The 22883-nt window shown below is 57.6% G+C and overlaps 1 protein-coding gene across 10 annotated transcripts in view; it reads left to right on the forward strand.

Moving 5' to 3' along the window:
• The window catches only part of ELN (elastin), a 30919-nt gene extending 14743 nt beyond the window's left edge, over nt 1-16176 (forward strand). For 8 of the 10 annotated variants that reach the window (XM_032430985.1, XM_032430992.1, XM_032430993.1 and 5 more), the window contains 23 exons: nt 161-202; nt 568-627; nt 922-969; nt 2637-2723; nt 2808-2861; nt 3440-3562; nt 4181-4222; nt 4794-4916; nt 5146-5187; nt 5578-5664; nt 6542-6598; nt 7911-7970; nt 8054-8113; nt 8546-8671; nt 9365-9403; nt 10814-10867; nt 10967-11026; nt 11204-11284; nt 11850-11888; nt 12543-12587; nt 12984-13013; nt 13600-13650; nt 14904-16176. In XM_032430985.1, coding sequence (XP_032286876.1) covers nt 161-202; nt 568-627; nt 922-969; nt 2637-2723; nt 2808-2861; nt 3440-3562; nt 4181-4222; nt 4794-4916; nt 5146-5187; nt 5578-5664; nt 6542-6598; nt 7911-7970; nt 8054-8113; nt 8546-8671; nt 9365-9403; nt 10814-10867; nt 10967-11026; nt 11204-11284; nt 11850-11888; nt 12543-12587; nt 12984-13013; nt 13600-13650; nt 14904-14947 — 1454 coding nt within the window. In that variant the 3' untranslated portion in view covers nt 14948-16176. The remainder of the gene's footprint in view (nt 1-160; nt 203-567; nt 628-921; nt 970-2636; nt 2724-2807; nt 2862-3439; nt 3563-4180; nt 4223-4793; nt 4917-5145; nt 5188-5577; nt 5665-6541; nt 6599-7910; nt 7971-8053; nt 8114-8545; nt 8672-9364; nt 9404-10813; nt 10868-10966; nt 11027-11203; nt 11285-11849; nt 11889-12542; nt 12588-12983; nt 13014-13599; nt 13651-14903) is intronic. The other 2 variants (XM_032430986.1, XM_032430989.1) reach the window with 2 other exon arrangements.
• The last annotated feature ends 6707 nt before the right edge of the window (nt 16177-22883 follow it).

Here is a 22883-nt window from a genome sequence, read left to right on the forward strand (position 1 = left end):
AGGGAGCCTCTGTGAGCAGCTCGGGACCTTTGGTGCATGCGTGGGGGCCAGGTCTCAGGCCTTAGTACCTGTGGGGGTAAGGCTGTCTACCCAGGCAAATGGGAGCCCAGCATAGGGTTGCCATGGAGCAGCCCCTGAGCCCACCCTGCCCTCCCTTCAGGTGGCTATGGACTGCCCTACAGCACTGGGAAACTGCCCTTCGGTGAGTAAGACCCTCCTGAATGGATGGGCTTCTAGCTCTTTCCAGCTGCAGGGGCCTAGCAAGGACAGCACCCAACCGGTGATGGGGTAGAGGCTTGGAATGGGAATCCCCTAAGAAAGGAACATAGAACTTGGACTCAGCCTGGTTCTCGATCCTGACCCTCACGCTTAGCCCCAGGCCTTGGGCAAACCAGTTTCTTCACCTGTAAAATGGGAATAAGCATCCACACCCATTTGTATGTGTTTTCACTCTGGCTGGGAGTGAGAGCGTGGAGACTCCGGGCAGCCTGACCCCTGAAGGGCAGGGTGGGGGGGCAGCCGCAGTCAGATCTGCACAGATGCCCACTGAGCCTCTCTGATTCACAGGCTATGGGCCCGGAGGAGTGGCTGGTGCCGGGGCCAAGGCTGGGTACCCGACGGGGACAGGTAAGGAGAACCTCAGCCAACTGTCAGCCAAAGGGGCCCCAATCACGCAGGCTCCAGAGCCCCGGGGGCTGGCCAGGGTCTCTCCAGGATGCAGGCCAGCCCACCCTGCATCTAGACCCCAGTCTGAGCCTGGAGAAGGATCTCGGGTGAGGGCAGCTCCCTCAGCTCTGCTTGCTATGAAGCCCCTCCCCCATGCCCTTTTGCCAAAGGGTTGGTTCTCGTGGGGCTGGAACAGGCGGGCTCTGGAAATGCAGGAGGACAGTTTTCAGAGTCTCTCTCCTTCCCCTCCCCCAGGAGTTGGCGCGCAGGCTGCAGCAGCAGCAGCTAAAGCAGCAAAGTATGGTGAGTGCACCTGCCAGCCCCCAGCCCCCCAGCCTCTCCAGCCCTTTTATCCCTGAGAGCCTGCCTCATAGAGAACTAGCCAAGGCAGCCCCTCCCCACCTCCATTTATCAAATGTTTTCAATACCACCCACTCCTCTATCTGTCCATCCACTCATTCTCTCTTCCATCCTTCTCTCCATCCATCCCTGTCTATCCCTCATCCATCTTCCCATCCATCCATCCTTCCTTCCATCTCTCCATTCCTCCCTCCATCCTTTCATTCATCCATCCATCTATCCATCCCCCATCCATCCCGCATCCATCTATCCTCCATTCCTCCCTCATCCTTCCATCCCTCTCCTTCCATCCCTCCTTTATCTATCCTTCCCTCCATCCATCCATCAATCCCTCCCTCTTTCCATCCTTCCATCCCACATCTATCCCTCCCTCCATCCATCCATCCCTCCCTCCTCCATCAATCCCTCCTTCCACGTATCCATCCATCCCTTCATCCATCCATCCCCCCATCTATCCCCCAGTCCATCCATCCATCTCTCCATCTATTCATTCCTCCCTCCATTCATCCATCCTTCCATTTGTCCATTCCTCCCTCCATCCATCCACTCATCTATCCATCTCTCCATCCATCCATCCATCCATCCAGCTATTTCAGAGACCAGGGTCAAATAAGAGCCCTGCTGGAAAATGCAGGCACTGTGGTGGGAGTCAAGAAGAGGGAGACATTATTTTTACGTGGGGGAAATCAAGAAGGTTTCTCAGAGAAGATGACATTTGATTCTGGAGTTTGCCATGTGGTTAAAACAGGAAGGAGAAGCCCAGGCAGAGGGGATGGATACTATGATGGTTAGAATGATCATTTTAGGCGGTACCGACATGAGTATTTAAACGATGTGATAGCTCAGTATCAATTTAATATGTACTATACAGCTTCTAACCTGCTCCTCAAGCCCCTGATCCCTCGGCCTGCAGACATGCCACGGCCTTCCCCATGCCTGTGTGGTGGGCAGAGTGAGCATCTCTGCCCCCGTCCCAGCTCATCCACCAGTTCAGAATCACATTACTGGGGCTGAGGTCCTTGTCTTCATCTCCAGTCCCAGGGAGCCCCTCCTGTACCCCAATGGGACGGAGAGCATATCCCCACCATCCCAAGGGGGCAAGAGTGGAGGGGAAGCAGCGAGCCGGAGGCCTGCTCCATGGAGGCCCCGCAGGCCCTCCCTCTAGGCCCCCAACGCTGTGGGGGATGGCTGGAATGTGGGAGCAGGAGAGTGGGGCGACGAGGGGCTGCCAGAGCTGGGCAGCCAGGCGCTTGGATTACAAACTTGGCCGAGTGTTTGGAACACAGGGAGGGGAAGCCTTGAACATTCCTACAGGGGCCCCTCTGGCCCGGGGAGCGGCCGCTTGTGGTTTCTCAGTATGTGGCAGTGATTAGAATGGGATTTGTCTGAAAACATACAAGTCCCTTAATGAGCATGTTGAAATGGACACTTTGGGGGTGAGTCAAGGAACAGTGGGGTGGGGGCCTCCTCGAGCAGGCCCAGCCGGAGATGCCTGGGCTGCATTCCCAGAGGACATGGTGCTGGTTAAAATTCCAGCATCCAAGCAGCCTTCCTGCACGGCCTCAGGAGGGGCCCTGGGAGCTACGTCTTCAGCGTGCCCTTCCCGGCAGGTGCGGGAGCCGGGGTTCTCCCTGGTGTTGGAGGCGGCGGCATTCCCGGCGGGCCCGGCGCAATTCCTGGGATCGGAGGCATCGCAGGTAACGTCCGTCCAGCAGGGGCTGGGGGTGTTCTTGAGAGGGCCACCGGGGGAAGGGCCTCACGCTCTGTGGCTGTCTCTCCAGGGGCGGGGGCGCCGGCTGCTGCGGCAAAGGCTGCTGCGAAGGCAGCTAAGTTCGGTGAGTGCCCCGAGGGGTGGCCGGCCCGGACCCCGGCGCCCTCAGCCCCCCATCCGCATGGGCCTGGGACAGCCCAGTCCTACAAGGCTGGGTGGACCTGGCCTTCATCCATCTACGGCAGCCTCTATCCCCCCACTCCCCAAACATGCAATGTTCCTACCTCCTTGCCTTTGCCCATCCTGGCCCCTCTTTCTGGAAGGCCATTGTTCTCCGCTGGTCAGCTCAGCTGGGGGCGGGGGCGGTGTCGCACAGAGCAGCTGGCTTCTCCCCTCCTCCCGTCAGGGCTGTCCCACTGCCGCACCCGCTCCCTGGGGGCCCAGCGGAGAGACCTGACTCGGCTTTAGACCTAGATCGTGGTCTTCCCACCCACAGAGCCAAACCCTCAGAGCTCTGGGCAGGTTCCGGCAGCCCTCCCCATCTCTCAGATGGGTGGGATCCATGCAGGCGCAATGGCAGCCCACCTGGGATCCTGCCCTCAGGACCTACCACTCCCCACAGCTCCCAGAGCTGTGCCCTTGGAGGCCCTCTGAGGTTCCCACAGGGTCCAGGCCAGGAGAACAATCCTTTCCTTCCACCAGGAGCTGCTGGAGGCTTGGTGCCCGGTGCACCAGGCTTTGGCGCCCCGGGAGTTGGGGTCCCAGGTGTTGGGGTCCCAGGTGTTGGAATCCCAGGTGTTGGAGTCCCAGGTGTTGGAGTCCCAGGTGAGCTGGGCTGCGTGTGTGCGTGCGTGCGTGTGCATACACACGTAAGAGAGAAATATTGAAACCATTGCTAAGACTTTTGGATTCCCTCTAATACCTCACCCATCTATCCTCTTCTCTTCCTACCCTCGGCCATGCCTCGTCTTCTCTCCTTTGGGCTGTAACAATCTCCTAATTAGTCACGGCCAGCATCAGCTTCTCTAATTCATCTTCTGGCTCTCAGTGTACATTCCCAGCCCTTAGCTGAATAGGTGCTCAGTAAATGGTGAGTGGTTGGATGGATGGATGATGGATGGATAAGCACATGGTTGGATGAGCGAATGATGAGATGGGTGCGTATAAGGCAAATGCAAAATGAACCATTGCATAGTTAGATGAATCGATAGGTAGGCAGAGGAGTGGATAAGTGGATGGATGGGTGGGTGCATGGATGGACAGAGAGGTACGTTGGTTGAGTGGGTGGATCGAAGTCCAAGGATAGACAAACAAATGGACAGACATATGGGTAGATCAATGGGTGGATGAATGGGTGGTTAAGTAGACAGATGAACAGATGAGTAGATGGGGACATGGACAAGTAGGCCCTTGTGTCATTTGTGTCCCCCTTGGTCTCTCCAGGAGCTGTGTCACCAGCTGCAGCTGCTAAAGCAGCCAAATTCGGTGAGTGCTGTGCTGATTAGCTCTGCCCCGTCCTGTTCTGGCCAGAGAAGGGGAGTGACTTGCCCAGGGTCACACAGCAAGTCACTGGGAGGTCACTGGCAGAGCTGGGACTTGGAACTGCTGGGCCCTGGGACAATGTCTCCTCCACTAGTCTCCTACCATAAGGCCATGGGGCTGAGTGATGGGAGAGTCCCGGTATGGCATTCCCAGCGGAGACAGCGTCCCTGACCCTCCCTGCCCCAGCCGGGGCCCTCTCAGAGGAGCCCAAGCCTGGCTAGGGCTATGGGACCTGCCCACAGTCTCTCCAAGGCCAACAACGGGGCCCTTCCCCAAGGGGTTAGAGAGCACTGGGGGGGGGGGAGGTTTGTCAGTAAAGGCTCCTTGGAGGAGGCTGGCCCGGGGCCCATGCATTCTATGGTCTCCGGTCCTTCATGGACCAGACTTGGGGGAGGCTTACCTCCTCTTTCCCAGTTGACCAGCATCCCCCCCCACCCCCCATCCCCCACCCCCCAAGCCCTCCCCGACCTCTCTTACTGAGATGGTTTTCCACCTGATTCTCTTCCGTCTGCAGGGGCCAGAGCCGGAGTGGGTGTTGGAGGCATTCCCACTTACGGGGTCGGGGTCGGTGCTGGGGGCTTTCCTGGTTTCGGTATCGGAGCTGGAGTCGGAGGTGTTCCTGGAGCTGCCCTTTCCCGTGAGCCTGAGTTCCATGAGGCGAAAGTGGGAGAAGCCTCCTCTGTCTTGTAGGGCAATGGGGGGAGGGGTGCAGGGGAGCGTAGACCGGGCTTCAGAGAGCTCAGGGAGGAGCTGGGGTGGGGGGAGCAGAGAGGGGCTCTAGCACTTTAGCATAAGAGTGCTGTAGGCATAGCCCCCCCAGAGATCCAGGGGGGTTTCTGAGGGGCTCTCTCCCCCGCCTCCAACAGCTGCAGCCCAGGCAGCAGCCGCGGCCAAGGCAGCCAAGTTCGGTAAGTGCCCAGCCCTGCCCGTCCCCACGCCAAGGCCAGTGCCATCCCCTCCTCCCCCGCCCTGCTCTCCCAGGGGGCCCAGGCTCCAAGGTCAGAGCACTCCCCCAGCATGAGGGCGGAGCCACCTCAAGCTCAGGCCTCTGTTTCCCTCTCTGTCGAGGTCAAGGTCGGGAGGTCCCTGGCCCCATCTTCCAAAGCCACTCTGAACCCTTCCGCCCTGTTCAGTCGCCCACCACTATGAATATTGAGGCCCTGCTTATCACCCCCAGCCCCAACCAGCAAGTTGGAGGTGGCCTTGCAACCATTCTGTTCCCCAAACCACCCCCACCCTTCACTCTCCCAAGGGGTGGGCGACTCCAGGGACAGAACTGACGCCCTTCACTCCTCCAGGTGCTGGAGGGGCAGGAGCCTTGGGAGGGCTGGTGCCGGGGATCGGAGACGGAGTGGCAGGTGTCCCAGGTGTAGGAGGGGTGCCAGGTGAGCGGTGTCCCCAACCCAGAGACGGGTTTGGCTTGTCTCATGGAAGGAGCCCTGGTGTTGACCAGGTCAAGCGCATCATTTCGCGGATTGACAAGACTTTACGGAGGCCAGAGATGGGGAGGAGGGAGGGCAAATTCCCCTACTTGGGAAGGAAGACCCTCTGCAGGATCCTAGCTTGCTGGGGAGGCTTGGGAAGTCAGGTGTCATCCAGCTAGGTGACAGAACTCCTTTACTCCAGTGGCCTTTCTGGTTCTGGATCAGGTGGGAGGCCTGGGCCACCTTTTGGCCTTCCTGTGTTCATTCTCCCCCATCAGTCAGAGGCCAAAGAGAAGAGAGGAAGTTACAGGGAGATTAAGTTATAGACTTCCTTGGTTGTTTTTCCCCACCCGATTTCTCTTCTACATGCCTTCTTTGTGGGAGAAAAATTTTCCTTTTGAGCTTTCCCCCAAAACAAGCCGTTTCCTCCAGTTTGGGATACAAGCGCTGTTGGGACTTTTTTTTTTTTAATTAACACCACCTTCGGCAGAAAGCTGCACAAGACCTCTAGAGGCTTGGGAGAGGATCTGGGCTTCTACCCATCAGCGCTGGGCTCCCCTCTGCCATAGCCAGAGCTAGAACACAGTCGCAGAACTGCTTCTCCGGGAAAGGACATGCCCAGGTTGGCTAGTGGGCCATCCTCAGAGCAGGCCTGGAAGCCAGGCTGGCTGTCCATGTTCCCCTCTCTTTCTGCAGGTTGAGGACACAGCGTGGGGAGGGCCTTCTGGGGGAGGGGACACTTCCCTACAGGTGGTCTTTCCGGAATAGGGGATGGGGCAGGGCATGTGGAGAGGGGTGTCAGGGACTGCCCCCTGATCCCTACTCTTCACCTCTCCAGGAGTAGGGACCCCAGCCGCTGCAGCCGCCAAAGCCGCCGCCAAAGCCGCCCAGTTTGGTAAGTGCCCCCTCCAGCCCTCCCCCATTCTGCTCCCAGCCCCCATTCTGGAGCACTGCTCCCCCTCATGTTCCCTGTTCTGGGGTCTGGCAGCTCAGCTCTCCTCGGGAGGCAGGCCCCCTCGGGCTGTCACATTCGGGGCTTTCTCACCACCACTGGCCATCTGACCATTGTTAGGGGTGTGGGTGAAGGGCTGATCAGAAAAGCAAAGTGAGAACAGGCCCTGGCGAGCCCTCTAGGACCCGGCTCCCCAGCTTTCCCAAAGCCCTTGCTGCCTCTAGCTGCAGCTGGGGCCTGCCCCCCTCTGGACCTCGGGCCGGGCTCACCGGACTCCCACCCTCCTAGAGTACTTCTTGCGGCCTGATGAAGCTCTCCGTCTCTTGCTGCCTCCGAAGCCCACCCTGGCAGCCCCAGGCACCCACACCTTCCTGAATAGGGCAAACCACAGCAGCCCCACTCTATAGATTCCAACTGTACGCCAGGCCCTGGGCGGGGGGAGGTCCCTATGCCTTGGCCTTGGGGACCTGCAGACATCAAGGTTCCGATCACAAAATTTAGCACTGTCTAGGCCAGAGAGCATCTTGACTTCAGGTCTGCTGACCCCCAAACTCACGTATGGCAAACGACCCCTTTTTTGCCAAGCCAGTATGTGTGGAGGTAATCCTTACACCAAGTCTATGGGGTTGGTACTACTATTCCCATTTTACAGATGGGGAAACTGAGGCTCTGAGAGCTTGAGTCACGCGCCCACATTCGCTCAGCTCAATGGCGGCTGAGCTGAGCTTTGAACCCAGGTCTACCCGTCTTGCCAAGTTCCCTTTACTGTGTAACTGCCTCCATCACCCTCAGAAGCCCCAAAGGGGTCCTTGTCCTTCAAAGTTAAGAGCTCCTGATCCTGGGGCGCCTGGGTGGCTCAGTTGGTTAAGCGACTGCCTTCGGCTCAGGTCATGATCCTGGAGTCCCAGGATCGAGTCCCGCATCAGGCTCCCTGCTCATTAGGGAGTCTGCTTCTCCCTCTGACCCTCCCCCCTCTCATGTGCTCTCTCTCTCATTCTTTCAAATAAATAAATAAAATCTTTTTAAGGAAAAAAAAAAAAAAAAAAAGAGCTCCTGATCCTGCACGTGCCTCATTGTAGGGATGAGGAAGCTGAGGCCCCTCAAGGGAAAGCAACTTGTCTGACGTCACACAGCAAGTCTGTGTCCGGGCTGGGACAAGATCCCAAGGCTCTTGACTCCCAGCCCGCTGCTCTTTCCATCGGCTTCTGTCCTTGGTCAGGACTTGGTTAAGAATGAGCTCTTCTGGCTCTTGCAGGGTTAGGCCCCGGTGTTGGCGTGGGTCCCGGCATTGGCATTGGTCCCGGTGGTGTTATAGGTAAGCTGCCTGAGTAAGTGGGCCTGAGGGGCCTCTGAATCCTCCCTGGGTGCCGTCCCTGAACCCCCTCCCTCTCCCTGCAGGAGCAGGGGCCCCCGCTGCAGCCAAAGCCGCGGCTAAAGCAGCCGCCAAAGCCCAGTACCGTGAGTACCCAAGCCTGAGCTACACCCACACCCCTTGCACGATATGCAGCCTCACTGGGTCCCAGAGCGGCCACCAGAGGGGTCGGAAGCACAGATCGGGCATGAGGGACACCTGGGTTCAGGTCCTGGGGCCCACCCTACCAAAGCAATCTCTGAGATCCCCCCGTCCTCCTGTGTGACACGTGGGGTGTCCACAGCCACCGTGCAGCCCTGAATGCCAACCTGGGAGGGGCTGGACTTGGCGGTCAGTGGGCGTTTTAGGAAGACCATTCTTGGTGGCACTATAGAGGGCAGGTTCAGCGGGAGGAGGCCCCTGCTTGCGTCTGGACCCCCTCCCTGAGGGCTGACTCAGCTCCCTGGGAAGGACCCCCCCCCCACCGTGGGCGCATGCTCCTAGCCTGCTGCCCCCCCGCCACTGCCCATCTCCCCCAGGGGCTGCAGCCGGGCTCCCTGTTGGCGTTCCCGGCTTTGGGGTTGGTGCCGGCGTTCCCGGATTCGGAGTTGGTGCCGGCATTCCTGGATTTGGAGTTGGTGTTCCTGGCCTTGGGGCAGGTGCAGGTGAGGGGCCTTGTAGGGCCTGGGCGGAAACTGCCCCCCTGAGCTCCGAGAAGGGAGACCCCTCTTCCGGCCCGCACATCCTCCAGCAGCCTCACTCAGGGGCTCATAGTGAATCCCCCATGAGGTTCTCCTGAGCAATCAGAGACGACTGGGGTAACAGATGGGTGGCAGGCCAGGCAAAGGGGGCCCCAGGCTGCTAGATTTCAGAGTTTCTGCCTGCTCGGTTAGAGGAGTGACAGGGTTCCAAACTGAGAAGTAGCCCACTACCCAGGAGAAGGAGGGTGGAGGTCCCTGGGGTCAGCGGGCATGAGTGGGCCAGTCCGGCTCCCCTTCAGCAGCACTATGGCAAGAGGGCCACTAGGACCTCCAGTTCTTCACCTAGTTAGTGCCTGCTCTGCATCCAGCCTCCAGCAGGTCACACTGTGCCTGGAGCAGAAGGAAGGGGCAGATAGGACGAGGAGGCACAGTTCAGCCTTCAACCAGCCCCAGACCAGACTGGCAGCGGCACGGTTAGATACTGGAGCTCTCTACCTGGCAGGGGGAGCTCCTGGCTGGGGAGCCACCGCTTCAGAGCTTTGAGAGGAGTGATGAAGGCTGAGGAAGTCAGGGAGGGCTCCCTGGAGGAGGCAGAACTCCCGGGCACAGACCTCGGCTGCTGACCAGCCCCCTTTTCCTTTTTCTCTTTCCCCCCAGTACCTGGAACCCTGGCTGCAGCTAAAGCCGCCAAATATGGTGAGTGCACCCCACACACTGCCCCCTGGGGTTGCTTTGCTTGCTGCCCCACCAGCCCTGATAACACCTGGTCACCCATCTCCCCTCCGCGGGGCCGGGGCCCAGTGCCCAGAGCCTGCAGCACAAGGCTGGGAGGGTCAGGGTGGAAAAAGGCAGTTTCTGGGACACATCAAGGATGGTTTAGCAGCCCTGGCTCCTGCCCGCTAAATGCCTAGCATGCCTCCCCCTCCAGGACAACTCAAAACGCCCCTCACGTTTCCAACACCCCTGGTGGCAGTTCCTTGATGAAGACCGGACGTGGTCCCTAAGGCCCTTCTGGCCCTGACCCCTGACAGTTTCGTGGGACCCAAGGCCAGGGGCCAGGGCCCAGGCCTGCCTCGTCAGCAGAGCCGGGACACCTCACCTAGGCCCCCGGCCTCCCGCCCGCCTTGCTGTCAGCACGACTGGGCCTGCCACGAGCCTGTAGGACGTGGCAGCCCCGCCTGGACAGACAGACCCACACTGTCTGTGGCCCCCGCATTCCTGGCCTCCTAGGGGCCGGACCAGGGCCCCTGCCAGGGAACCGCCAACCAGCCCTGGCCAGTCCACTTGGGGCCAGTTTCCACCTCGGAAAATCCCGGCTTCCTCAGCCCCCACCCCCGCACGGGCCTGGTGACCCACAGGCCCCTCTTCTGTTCCTGGCCGGCGGCTGGCCTGCCTGAGTCTAACAGACGTTGCCAGGGAAACAAAGCAGTTGAGGGCGCTGGCTCCCAAGCCATGTGTTGCCTGTGGAAACTTGAGGACATTGCTTAACCTCTGCTGTGCCTCAATTTTCTCATCTGCAAAATGGAGATGATAGCGGTCCCTACCTTCCCTGCTGCAGTGAATAATAAGCAGGCTACCCCGTGCGAAGCACAGAGAACCGTGAATGTTACATCAAGTGTTAGCCGTGGCCACACGCAGCGGCTCCGCCCTGAGCAGTGGCTCAGAGCGCAGAGTACGTGCATAGTGGGGGTGTCCCTTTGCTCCCCAAACACCTGCAGCGTGAGCAGGGTAAGGATCATCGGCTCTGGGGCTCAGAGAGGCGACAGCTATAATGAGTGGAGGAAGCAGAATTCGAACACAGGGCTATCAGAACAGGAGTCTAGTCTTCTCCCCTCCGCAGCTCATGGCCACCACTGTGACTGGTGGTGGCTCCCAGCCCTAGCTGGCTGGGAAGGAGCAGAAATGGGCGGGCCGCGGCTCAAGGGGATCCCCCCCCCCTTGCCCGATTGGCCAGGACAGAGCCAGGACTCAGACTCAGGTGTCTGTCCAGTGCCCCTTCCACTGGGTCACGTGGCTTTGGCCACATGTCTGCTGGCCTAGCATCCCTGGGGCAGGGAGCCCCCGTCCTGAAGAAATTGGGGTACTGACTTTCCATCTTCTCTCCAGGAGTGGGAGGTGCCGGGGCTCTCGGCGGAATAGGTGTCCCAGGCGGTGTGGCAGGTGAGTCGAAAGCCCAGGACAGGCTGGGCAGGGAGGAAGACTGACCAGTGGAGAGTCCCCCACCCCCCTACACACCCTGAGCTCCTTCTGTGTCCCCAGGAGTCGGACCTGGGGCCCCGGCCGCTGCTGCCAAAGCCGCCGCCAAAGCCGCCCAGTTTGGTGAGCATTGGTTGGGGGTGGAACTTGGGGGGAGGGCTCTGACCATGCACGGGGCCCTCAGGGGCATCAAGGCCCTGGGAGCTCAGGCTCCACCTGGGTCCTGGGATGAGAACCCCACCGTCTGCAGACAGACCCCGCCATTCCCACAAGCAATTTAACACACAGCTCTCTCCACAGGCCTCGGGGGACCCGGAGCCCTGGGAGTCGGGGGGCTCGGAGTCGGGGGGCTCGGAGTCGGGGGGCTTGGAGGCCTTGGAGGTGAGGGACTGCTCTGGAATCAGAGGGTGCAGGGGGCGTGTGTGTGTGTGTGTGTGAGAGAGAGAGAGAGAGAGAGAGAGAGAGAGAGAGAGACTGAGCTTCCTTCCCACCTGCCACACCTGCCCCAGGCTGGCTGGCAGCATTTGGAGGACCTTCAGCAAGCGCACACTGGGGCCACCGCGTGCAGCTGGGCACCCCTCCACTCCCTCTCCTGTGTCAGCCTACCCACCCACTTTAAGTGGGAGTTTTCATCGGGATGACGATGGTTGTGCCCATTTTCCAGAGGAGAAAAGCAAAGTTGGGAGGGAAAATTTTTCCCCAAAGTCTCTGCCACCCCCTGGGGCGGGGGGGGGGTGTCCACCACGTTGACATGTCACTCTGTCGTGGGCCATCACTGTGTCTCGTCTTGTGTGCTCCTGACTGGACACACAGGAATAGCTCACTAAAGACTTTGGGGAAGATGGGAGGATGGTGGCAGGTGGTGAGTGGGCGAGCAGGCCAGGAGGGGACAGGACTCTGGGAGGGCGGTGCTATTCCTGAGCCCTCTGGCCCCATGTCTCCCCAGGTGTGTCCCCGGCCGCAGCTGCTAAAGCAGCCAAATATGGTGAGTTGCTCCCTCTGTCCAGGCAGCAGGCTGTCTCTGCCCCCACCCCATCCCTGCCCCAGCTCCCGCCTCAGTCCGCTCACACTACCCCTGAAGGCCTGCCCAGGATGTCCCCGACCCCAGTACCCAGAGAGGGGGCTCAGGGCCCCTTCAGCTGTGCCTCATCCAAACCCGGCCCACCCTCTCCTCAGGTGCCGCTGGTCTAGGAGGGGTCCTGGGAGCCACCAGGCCATTCCAAGTCGGAGATAGGGGCCATCTCTCTGTGAGATCCTCTGCTCCGCCTGGGTCTACAGGAGGCCTGTCTGGCTAGCAAGGGGGACTCCTGGAGCCACATCTAGCTCAAGGACACGAGAGAGAGAGAGAGAGAGAGAGAGAGAGAGACAGGGTGGAGGGAGCAGTCCAGGAAAGGAAACATCCTGGGCAAAGGGGCAGGCCTCAGACCAGTGGGTACACCATAGGCGACAGACACCAGGCTGATGAGCTGGGGGTGCGGGGGCCCCTGTCAGGGTGCCGGGCGGAGACAAGACTTGTTAGGGAAACTGCTCTGCCAGCGAGGGGCACGCGGCGGGGAGGAGGTGGTCCTGGGCAGAGAGGCAGGAGGTGATGAGGCCGGAGCAGGGCCTGCCCCACGCCAACCCCGAACCCCTCCCACAGGAGTTGCAGCAAGACCTGGCTTCGGACTGTCCCCTATTTACCCAGGTACACCCAGGCTCCCTGTCCCCCGGCCCGGCCTGGCGCTCCGGCCCCATCCTGCCCACTCCCCTGCTTCCTCTGCTCGGAAGAGCGGAGCCAGGACCCGGGGGTAGACCCATGACCTCCCTTACACGAAGCCGGGCCTCCCCTCCTTCTCCTCCCCCTCCCCTGCAAGGCCAGGGAGCATCAGCTTTTCCAAAGCACCACGTTCCAGACGAGGCACACTGAGGTTCAGACAATGCCAGGGACTTGCCCAAGGTCACACGATGACTGAGGCCGAGCTGAGGGCTCCTGACACCCAGGCTCCTGACACCCAGAACTTGGCTGCCCCGGGGGGCGGGAGGGAGGCTTGGCGGGCTCCCCAGAGTGGACTCACTCATAGCCCCTCCCCTTGTCCTGCAGGTGGCGGAGCCGGGGGCCTGGGCATTGGTGGTGAGTCAGGGCCCTGAGCTACTTTCGTGGAGTGGGGGTGGGGTGCTACCGTGGCAGCGGTGACCGAGGCCATGGCCCTAGGCTGGCCCTCCGATGCCAAGGAAATTCAGCTGTGGGATGTAGGGATGCGTGGGGGGGCAAGGATCCCATTCCCGGGGCTCGCAGCCTGGCATTTGACGGGACACCAGGAGACAGAGACCTGGGCCAGCCCCCGTCTCTGGTGTAACTGTAGAACCTGATGAGACCCCACAGAAAAGGAAAGGAAGTATGTAAGGGGAAAACAAGGTCTGTTCAAGCAGGTGGTTAGGGAGGCCAAAGCCTAGGGCTTTTTAGGTGGGGCAGTCTGCGTGCCTGGGGTCTGACTGGTGGGCGGGGGCATCTTCCTAGTTGCTCAGACCACCACAGGCAGGATACCGTTCATAAGGAGCAGAGCAGGTGTCCAGCTGGGTGAGACCGAAGGCCAGGCTGGGGGCAGGAAGGTCTTCAGAACCTTCTGTGACAGGCTGGAGGCCTGGTACATGGTGGGGGTTCTGGGAGAGGCAGCAAAGCTTGGCCGCCTCCCCAACCCCCACCCTTCCCTCCACAGGCAAACCTCCCAAGCCCTATGGAGGGGCCCTGGGAGCCCTGGGATTCCCAGGTGAGTAGAGACTCAGCCCCTGGGAGCGGGCAGGGCGGGGAGGAGCGGACCGAGGCAAAGGGCTGGGGTCCATCAGCCTGGGAGCAGCACGTTTGGAGCAGGCCTAGCGGGGAGGGAGTGGGGAGGTTGGGGGGAGCTGGGCACCTCACCCCCATCCCTGCGTCTACCTCCGACACAGACACCCAAAGCTAAGAGTGGGCCTGGGACCCTCCAGGCTCTCCCCAAGCCAGGCCTGGCAATTTCTCCCTCCCGGCTGCCCACCGGGAGGAGCCAAGGGAAAGAGAAGGGAGGAGGGCGAGGGAGGAACTTGGAGGAACAGAGGAAGAGAGAGTAAATGGGACAATGGACCTTAGAGTCAGGGAATTTGAGGGGTGGATGGGGGACCCAAGGTGCCCCTAGCCGGGCAGGGTGGGCAGAGGCCACCATCTGGTCCAGACAGAGCCACACCCTTGCTCAAAGTTGCAGACGTGCCTCTGGGAGTGTGTGTGTGGGGGGGGGGCAGGTAATGGCCACCACCCCCCAAGGCACCTCCCAACAGTACCCAGAGGAGACCCAAAGACGCCCAGCTCCACCCCTGTGTCTGCTCAGGCTGTGGAATCCCTTCCTTCCCCACCTGCTTCCCACAACACAGATAGGGCAGCTGGGGCCAGGGCTGGGAGAGGCAGAGGCAAGACCAGCCCGACCCTGTCCAGGGTAACCCACTCTCAGGTACCACTTGATGCGTGTGGCCTGATCACACTGCTTTCCAAACACACTGGATGAGCTTCACAGGGAGAAGCCTGTCCCTGCCCCGCTCGGCTGCTCGCTGCCACCAGGTGGCGGTAAGGAGCCGTGTTGAGCTCCCCAGGGGTAGAAACTACATCAGGCCCTGCTACCAGACAGTGGTGCCTTGATGGCTTAAAACGAGTCTTGCCAATCGGTGCGCTCAGAGCTGCTCGCTGAAGCCTTCCCAAACGCAGTGGACTCAGAACATGGAGACCTTGTCCAGGCCAGGGCCCTTCCCCTCCCTGAGCCTTGATTAGGCCACCATCCCATGGGCCCTGCTCCCACCCCCCTGCCTGGGAGGAGTTAGGGCAGTGCAATGGCTCAGAGTTTGGTGGGAGGTTGTGGCCAGGCTTCTCATGGCTTTGGAGCCTCTGTTCCCCACTGTGTTGATGTGGGTGTGAGAAGACCTTGGAGCTGGTCCAAGCGGGCAGGGGCTTGAGCAGGACCCCGGAGGGGTCGGACCGTCATGAGTGCCTCCTCCCGCCCAGGTGGGGCCTGCCTGGGGAAATCCTGTGGCCGGAAGAGAAAGTGAGCTTCCCGGGACCCCTGACTCGCGACCTCATCAACGTTGGTGCTACTGCTTGGTGGAGAATGTAAACCCCTTGTGACCCCCTCCCCCATCCCCCATCCCCCCTCCCCCGTCCCCACCCTGGGAGGGGACAGGCCAGGCTGGGTGCCCTTGGAAATCCACAAAGCAAGGAAACAAGAGAGGTAGCCAAGTGGACCCCCAGGAGGCCCCCAACTTCAGAGGCCGGGGGTGGGTGGGCTTAGCCCCCCGCCCTCACCCCCTTCCCACCCAGGAGCTCCCCCTCCACACACTCTCCATCTCCAGGGGAACTTGGTGCTACATGCTGGTGCTCTCATCTTCCTGGGGGGAGGGAGGAGGGAAGGGCGGCCCCTCGGGAACCCCCCCCCTTGGGACTCCTCTGAAGATGGTGCGGACACTCCCTGGGCAGTCCCACCTCCCCCTGCCCACCAGAACCACCCCCCAACCCCGGCTGCGGTCCAGTTGGTACCTAAGCACCTAAAGCCTCAAGCTGGATTCGGTCATACCATCTCTCAGCCCCCTTGCCCCCCCACCTATTCCCCACGTCTGGGACACCTGCGGATGGGAAGACCCCCACTGGGAACAGCGCTCTTGCTCTTGTGGAATTCATCCAGCCATCTGTCCATCCGTCCATCCATCCTTGTCCCCAGCTGACTGCCCAGCACCGCTAGCTGGCTGGGTGCCCCCACCATCAACCTGGTTAACGTGTCCTGGCGACCTGTGCCCTGCCTCCCCCCCCCGCCACACACACCCCTACGATGGGGCCTGAGCACCCAGGGTGTGAGGAGCTACACCAGCTGGGGCGGCAGGAATCTCCTCCCCGACCTGGGTCCCCCCCATGCAGTACTGTATACCCCCCCGTCCTTCCCTCGAACCACTGTACCCACTTCAGAGCATTTCCCACCCCTGCCCCGCCCGTTTCTTTGTGTCTCGCTGTGATAGATCAATAAATATTTTATTTTTTGTCCTGGATATTTGGGGATGATTTTGGATTGTTGATGTTCTCCTGGTTTTATTTTCGTGCTTAATTGAAAAAAAAAAAAATTTTTTTTTTTTCTTCTGATCTGGGAGCTATATTCCCCAGGAGAAGATTCATCTTAATCACTTTGGTATAACTCTGGATGAAAACACATACCTTTTTTTTTCCTTTTAAATATGAAAAGAGAATTAACTGCTTAAGAAAAGACTAATAAATGAAAACCTTTTGAAGGAAACTGGGTCAAGGCCTCCTTTGTCCTCTCTCCTCTGCCCCGAGGGCAGAAACAGGTGTATTTGGGGGGGTTATTTGCCAAAATCACCTGCTCTGGGTGTATCAACCCTTCTCCAAGGTCTGCTCGCCCTTTAGCAATGAAAGCCCCTGTGCAGGGGCAGCAGGGCCAGCCAGCCCCACGCATGCCCACCCACATGGGTCTCCCCTGAGGAGGTGGCTCACCCACCCAGCCATACCTTCCCCAGGCCTGCCCCTTGGGCCCAAGACCTTGGGCACAGGGCCTGGTAGGTGGCCTCCAGGTGCTGAGGGTAGAGCTGAAGGGGTAGAGGAAACAAAATGACCCTCCTGTCCAAACCAAACCCTTGGCCTTGGTGAACAGCCACGCGGAGAGGGGAGAAACGGCCCCACCTAAGCAAACCAGAAGACGGGCTTCCCTCTGAGACATCCCCTCGAAGGAAGAGCCATTCACCCACACGGCACCGCTTCAGTTCTTGCTAAAACCCCACAAGTGAGGTCCTGCAGGTGGCACTGGGAGCCTCAGTACCACCCTCGGAGGCCCCCAGCCCCAGGGCCATTCCCCTCCCCTCGGGGCCAGAAATCCACGGGGCCTGGGTATGTGCCCACCTAGAGCCCACAACTCCCCTTCACACCACGCCCTGGGTGCCAGATTCTAGAATCCCCTCCCCACCACCACCAATTCCACTTCCGGGGCCCACACGGCCTCACGCCTGCATCCGACCCCACAGCTGCTAGGCACACCCATAAGGCAGCAGGGAGGCGAGGGAGCTGTTTGTCGGGAGCCTGGGTATCTGCGTGTTTGCCTGCAAAGCCAGGAGGGGCTGGGATGGAAGGAGAAGCAGGTGGAGTGATGCTCTGGGAGGATATCCCAGGGCACAGTGGAGCGAAAAAAGCAATTTACTGGGAAGACCGAGGAGGAGGGTCTGGACAGATGGAGCACCTGCAGGGAGGGGGCCGCGGGGAGGAAGGGGGGAGGGGCATGTTCCTGGAGACCCACAGGGGTGACACCCCTGTGACAATGTGACTCCTCTCTTCCCACTCCCCACAGCAGATTGCCCAGCAAATCCCACAATGCTACCTCCAGGAGACGCCCAGAGTCCAGCCCCTTCTCACAGCCTCCAGGGCTGGGTACCCTGGTCCGCCAGGAGCCCTTGCCCGGATGACCACAGTAGCTTCCTCACTCCCCGATTCTCTCCCAGGCTCCCCATTAGCCTTCTCTCCACGTAGCAGCCAAAAAAAAAAAAAAAAAAAAAATCCCTTTAAAACCTAAGTCAAGGTCACCTGGGTGGCTCAGATGGTTAGGCTCAGATGGTTCGGCTCAGGTCATGATCCCGGGGTCCTGGAATCGAGTCCCACGTCGGGCGGAGAGTCTGCATCTCCCTCTGCCTCTGCCTCTCTCTTTCTCTCTCTCATGAATAAATAAATAAAATCTTTAAAAAAAAAAAAACCTAAGTCAAGTCAAGCCATGCATCCGCTCAAAATCCTGCCATGGCTCCCATCTCTCTCAGGGCCAAAGCCAGAAAGGCCTTCTGACGGCCTCGGAGCCCCCACCTGAGTGGGACCTGCTGTTCTGACCCCACGTCCCGCTCCCCCGCCCTCTGTCAGGCCAGGCACTTCCACAGGCCCTCTCTCTTTTCCTTTTGGGGGGCAGGCCACCCCGCTGTGGGTCAGCATCTGCTGTCTCCCCTGCCCAGAGCGCTCTTCCCTCTGCTATCAAGGTGCTTGGCTCCCGCTCGGCCTTCAGTGACTCCAATGTCACCTTCTCCATCTCCCTGTCTAAAATCACAAACTGTCCACTCCTCCCTCACCTATCCCCGCCTGCTTTCTCTCCAGAGCGCCTGCTACCATGTGACACAGGATATTTCACCTCTTTGTTCCTCATCTGACTCCCCACACCAGAATGTAAATTCCCCTGGGGCTAAACACTGTCTGAAGAACAAGTTGGTTAAGCGTCTGCCTTCAGCTCAGGTCACGATCCTGGAGTCCCAAGATCGAGTCCCCGCATCGGGCTCCCTGCTCAGCGGGGAGTCTGCTTCTCCCTCTGACCCTCCCCCTCTCATGTGCTCTCTCTCTCTCTCTCATTCTCTCTCTCTCTAAATAAATAAAATCTTTCAAATAAAATACATAAACGCCCTGTTTTTCTTAGTTATGCACTACGGTAGAAAGATGGTAAGTGAATGTGTTAGGCTGGATAATAGCCCCAAAGGTATCCGGGTCCTGAGCCTTGTGAATATTACCAACTAACCCTGTGACTATTAACTGCATTAGTCTGCTCAGGCGGCCATAGCCAAGTACCCCAGACTGGGGGGCTTCAACAACAAAAATTTATTTTCTCACAGTTTTGGAGACCAGAAGATCAAGATCAAGGTGTGGGCAGGGTTGGTTTCTTCTGAGACCCCTCTCCTCGGCTTGTTCTCCCTGTGTCTTCCCACGGTGGTCTCCGCTCTGTGCATATCTGTTCCTAATCTCCTCGTCTTATAAGGACACCAGTCAGATTGGACCAGAGCCCATTCTGATGACCATTTTAACCTAATTGCCTCGTTTAAGGCTCTCTCTCCAAACACAGTCGCATTCTGAGGTACTGGGGGTAGGACTTCAACATATGAATTTTGCAGAGATACAATTCAGCCCATAACAGTTACCTTATATGGGAAAAGAGTCTTTGCAGATGTGATTCAGTTAAGGATCCTGAGATGGGGAGATTATCCTGGTTGGCGCTAAATGCCATCACAAATATCCTTATAACAATCTGGACAGACTGTATGCCAACAAATTGGGACAACCCAGAAGAAATGGATAAATTCGTACAAACACACAACAAAGCAAGACTGAATCATGAAGAAATAGAAAATCTGAAAAGATGACTAACAAGGAGATTGAGTCAATAATAAAAATTCTCCCAACAAAGAAAAGCCCAGGACCAGATGGCTTCAGTGGTAAATTCTTTTTTTTTTTTTTTAAGATTTTATTTATTTATTTTTTGCAAGAGAGAGAGCGCGAGAGCACAAGCCCAAGGGGAGGACGGGGGGTGGGGAGTGGGCAGAGGGAGAAGCAGGGTCCCCGCTGAGCAGGGAGCCCGATGCAGGACTCGATCCCAGGATCCTGGGGATCATGACCTGAGCCAAAGACAGACGCTTAACCCACTGAGCCACCCAGGCGCCCTTCACTGGTAAATTCTACCAAACATTGAAAGAATGAACACCTATCCTCCTGAAACTCTTCCCCCACCTCAAAAAAAAGTGAAAGAGGAGGGAACATTTCCAAGTTTATTCTAAGAGGCCAGCATTACCCTGATACCAAAATCAGACAAAAACATGACAAGAAGAGAAAACTACAGAAAAGGGACCGCAAGAGGGAAGAATACATCCCCAGCCCACACACCCTCACCGAAACAAATACTTGGCAGCCGTTCGTGGACAAAAATGCTTCTGTGGGAGGTTTAGGAGCTAGGTAGAAGGTGAAACTTCAGTGGTGCCCAAAACCCAGGATGCCCACTTTTATTTTTTTTTAAGACTTATTTATTTATTTAAGAGAGAGAGAGAGAGAGAGCGCGCTGGGGGAGAGGGGCAGAGGGAGGGACTCTTCAAGTAGACTCCGTGCTGAGGGCAGAGCCCAACACGGGGCTCTATCTCACGACCCATGAGATCATGACCTGAGCTGAAACCAAGAGTCAGATGCTCCATTGACTGAGCCACCCAGGCGCCCCACAGGATGACCATTTTTAGAAGGTAGATCCATACACTGGTGGCAGGCCCATCAACTGTGGTCAGTAGACCAGTAGCTATGGACTTAGCACACCCTGCTTCTCCATGATCCTGGCACCCACCCCTCCACCACGGGATCCAGGAGCAGGAATGCCCATCCAGCCCCCAGTAAACAGGCCTGCTGGCCTCAGACCCGACTATAGTCCCTAAAACAGCCCCATGACTTGGCTCCAGCCCCATTGTACCATGGCCTGGAAGCAGCTCCGCCCACGCAAGGACCAGCCCAGTATTGCAACGAAAGCACATTCAAGGACCCAGCAGAAGCCATGCCCACCCATGCCCTTGGGTGGGACCCCACGGTGGGCCCAACAAATGAGACCCAGCTCCAGCCCCACTATAACACAATCCCAGAGACAGACCCATAAATCCAGGGAACTGGCAGGAACAGGTCTTCAGCTATTAAAATGAGTCTGTAAAGACTGGAAGGGGTGTCAGTGTTCAGTGCTGAGAAATCCAGGCAAGGCCACACAGATCATGAAGAATCCAGTAAACATGACACTGCCAAAGGAAACTAATAAAGCTCCAGTAACCAACTGTAAAGAAAGGTAGAGCCATGAGCTACCTGATAGAGAATGCAAAATAATTGTCCTAAAGAAGTCCAGTGAGCTGTAACACAACGAGCTAAACAAAATCAGGAAAATAATACATGAACAAAATTAGAAGTTTAACAAACAGGGGCGCCTGGGTGGCGCAGTCTGTTAAGCATCCGACTCTTGATTTCTGCTCAGGTCATGATCTTGGGGTCCTGGGATTGAGCGCCACGTTGGGCTCCACACTGGGCGTGGAGCCTGCTTAAGATTCTCTCTCTCCCTTTCCCTCTTCCCTGGTCACGTGCACGTGCGAGCTAGCTCTCTCTCTCTCTCTCAAAAAAAAATAAAAGGGTTAAGATGGGGGGGGCCTGGGTGGCTCACTTGGTTGGGTGTCTGGCTCTTGATCTCTGCTCAGGTCTTTTTTTTTTTTTTAAAGATTTTATTTATTTGACAGAGAGAGACACAGTGAGAGAGGGAACACAAGCAGGGGGAGTGGGAGAGGGAGAAGCAGGCTTCCCGCTGAGCAGGGAGCCCGATGCAGGGCTCGATCCCAGGACCCTGGGATCATGACCTGAGCCGAAGGCAGACGCCCAATGACTGAGCCACCCAGGCGCCCCTCCACTCAGGTCTTGAGCTCAGAGTCATGAGTTCGAGCCCCGCACTGGGCTCTGTGCTAGGCGTGGAGCTTCCTTAAAGCAAAAAATGGTTAAGATGGTAAATTTATATTATGTGCTTTTTACCACAATTGAAAAAAGAAGAAGCTAGGAGAAGAAAGACACTGATTCTCCTCTAGAGCTTCCAGAAGGAGTGCAGCCTTTGATTTGGGCTCAAACTGATTTCAGACTTCTGGTCTCCAGAACTGTGAGCAAGTTAATTTCTGTTGTTTGTGAATCTGCTCCCCACCACACACACGTACTCATGTTCACTTAAGCCGAGTTTGGGGTGATTTGCTAGAGCAGCCCTCAGGAGACAGTCAGTAAAGGATTCACTCTAGTATCAGGGGAATCAGAGCCATGAGGATTAAAAGCCAGGATGGGGGAACTGGGCTGGCTTAGTAGGAAGAGTTGTGAGTTCAAGCTCCACATTGGGTTTAGAGATTACTAAAAAAATAAATAAACTTTTGGGGCGCCTGGGTGGCTCAGTCAGTTAAGCGTCTGCCTTCGGCTCAGGTCCTGATCTCAGGGTTCCGGGATCGAGCCCCACATGGGGCTCCCTGCTCAGTGCGAAGTCTGCTTCTCCCTCTCCCTTTACTCCTCCTCCTGCTCATGCTCAAATAAATAGATAAAATCTTTAAAAAATAAATAAACTGAAAAAAATATTTTTAAAAATTAAAAAGAAATAAAAGCCAGGAAAGAAGATAGGGAGTGACAAAGAATGGTACATTATTGGAAGGGGTGGGGATACCTGACCTCCCGTCAAAGACCCTGTGATGAGCACATGCTTGGGAAGTTAGAACAGCACAAGAGGTGCACCGTGGTTAACAAAAGTGAGCAAGGAGAGAAGAAGTAAAAGCAAAGAACTAGCCAGGGGCTAAGTCCTGTAAAGGTCGAAGTAAGGGCTTTGGGTTTAAAAAGCAAGAAAATGTCACACTTTGACCCATGTGTTTGGAGGCTCCGAAGGGTCATAAAAGGACACGACCTGGGGACTATTGCCCTGTACACGCAGCTAGACCAGGGAGGAGGGAGAAATGGTGGAATTCTGGATATATTCTGTACAGAAAGCCAAAAGAATGTGCTGACGGATCAGATGCAAGGGGCAAGGGGAGAGGATGAGAGAAGTCAAGGGCACCTGCGAGTTTGGGCCTGAACCACTAGATGATGGTAGTGTCATTTACTGAGATGAGGAACAGCTGCGGAAGAGCACCCCCAGGCACCAATTAAGAGCTCCGGCCTGGACACATTAAGTGTGAGGTGCCCATTTGCCATCAAAGTGGAGGTGCCAAGGAGACATTTGGGTCCTTAGGTCCTGCAGTTCAAAGACGGGGCAGGGGAGTCACCAAGCAACATGTCTGGGTGAGGTCACCCAGAGTGGGAGAGAAGGGGGCAGACTGTGTCTGGCCGCAGGGATCCCATGATGCCATCTCTTTGTCCCGAGGCTAGGACAGCTCAGGCTCAGGCCCCTGCCCTGGGTGACAGTCTTGGGCTCATCCTGTGACAGTGTCCCCATCCCCCATGGAGCTTCTTGCTTGTCACCAGCTTGTGTTTAGCCAGACATCAATTTAGCGAGTTTGGACAAATCCTAATCACTGACCTAGAGTAAACGAGCCTTTCCCCCCAGGGCTCTTGACCCCTCATCTAGAAAGTTTTTATCATGAACCCCATCAGTAAAATATTTTTGAGCAAACATCATATATATATACACACACACACACACATTTGCCACTTGGATGGCAAACAAGC

Source organism: Phoca vitulina, unplaced genomic scaffold (genome assembly GCF_004348235.1).
Source record: "Phoca vitulina isolate PV1807 unplaced genomic scaffold, GSC_HSeal_1.0 scaffold45, whole genome shotgun sequence".
Taxonomy (NCBI): domain Eukaryota; kingdom Metazoa; phylum Chordata; class Mammalia; order Carnivora; family Phocidae; genus Phoca; species Phoca vitulina.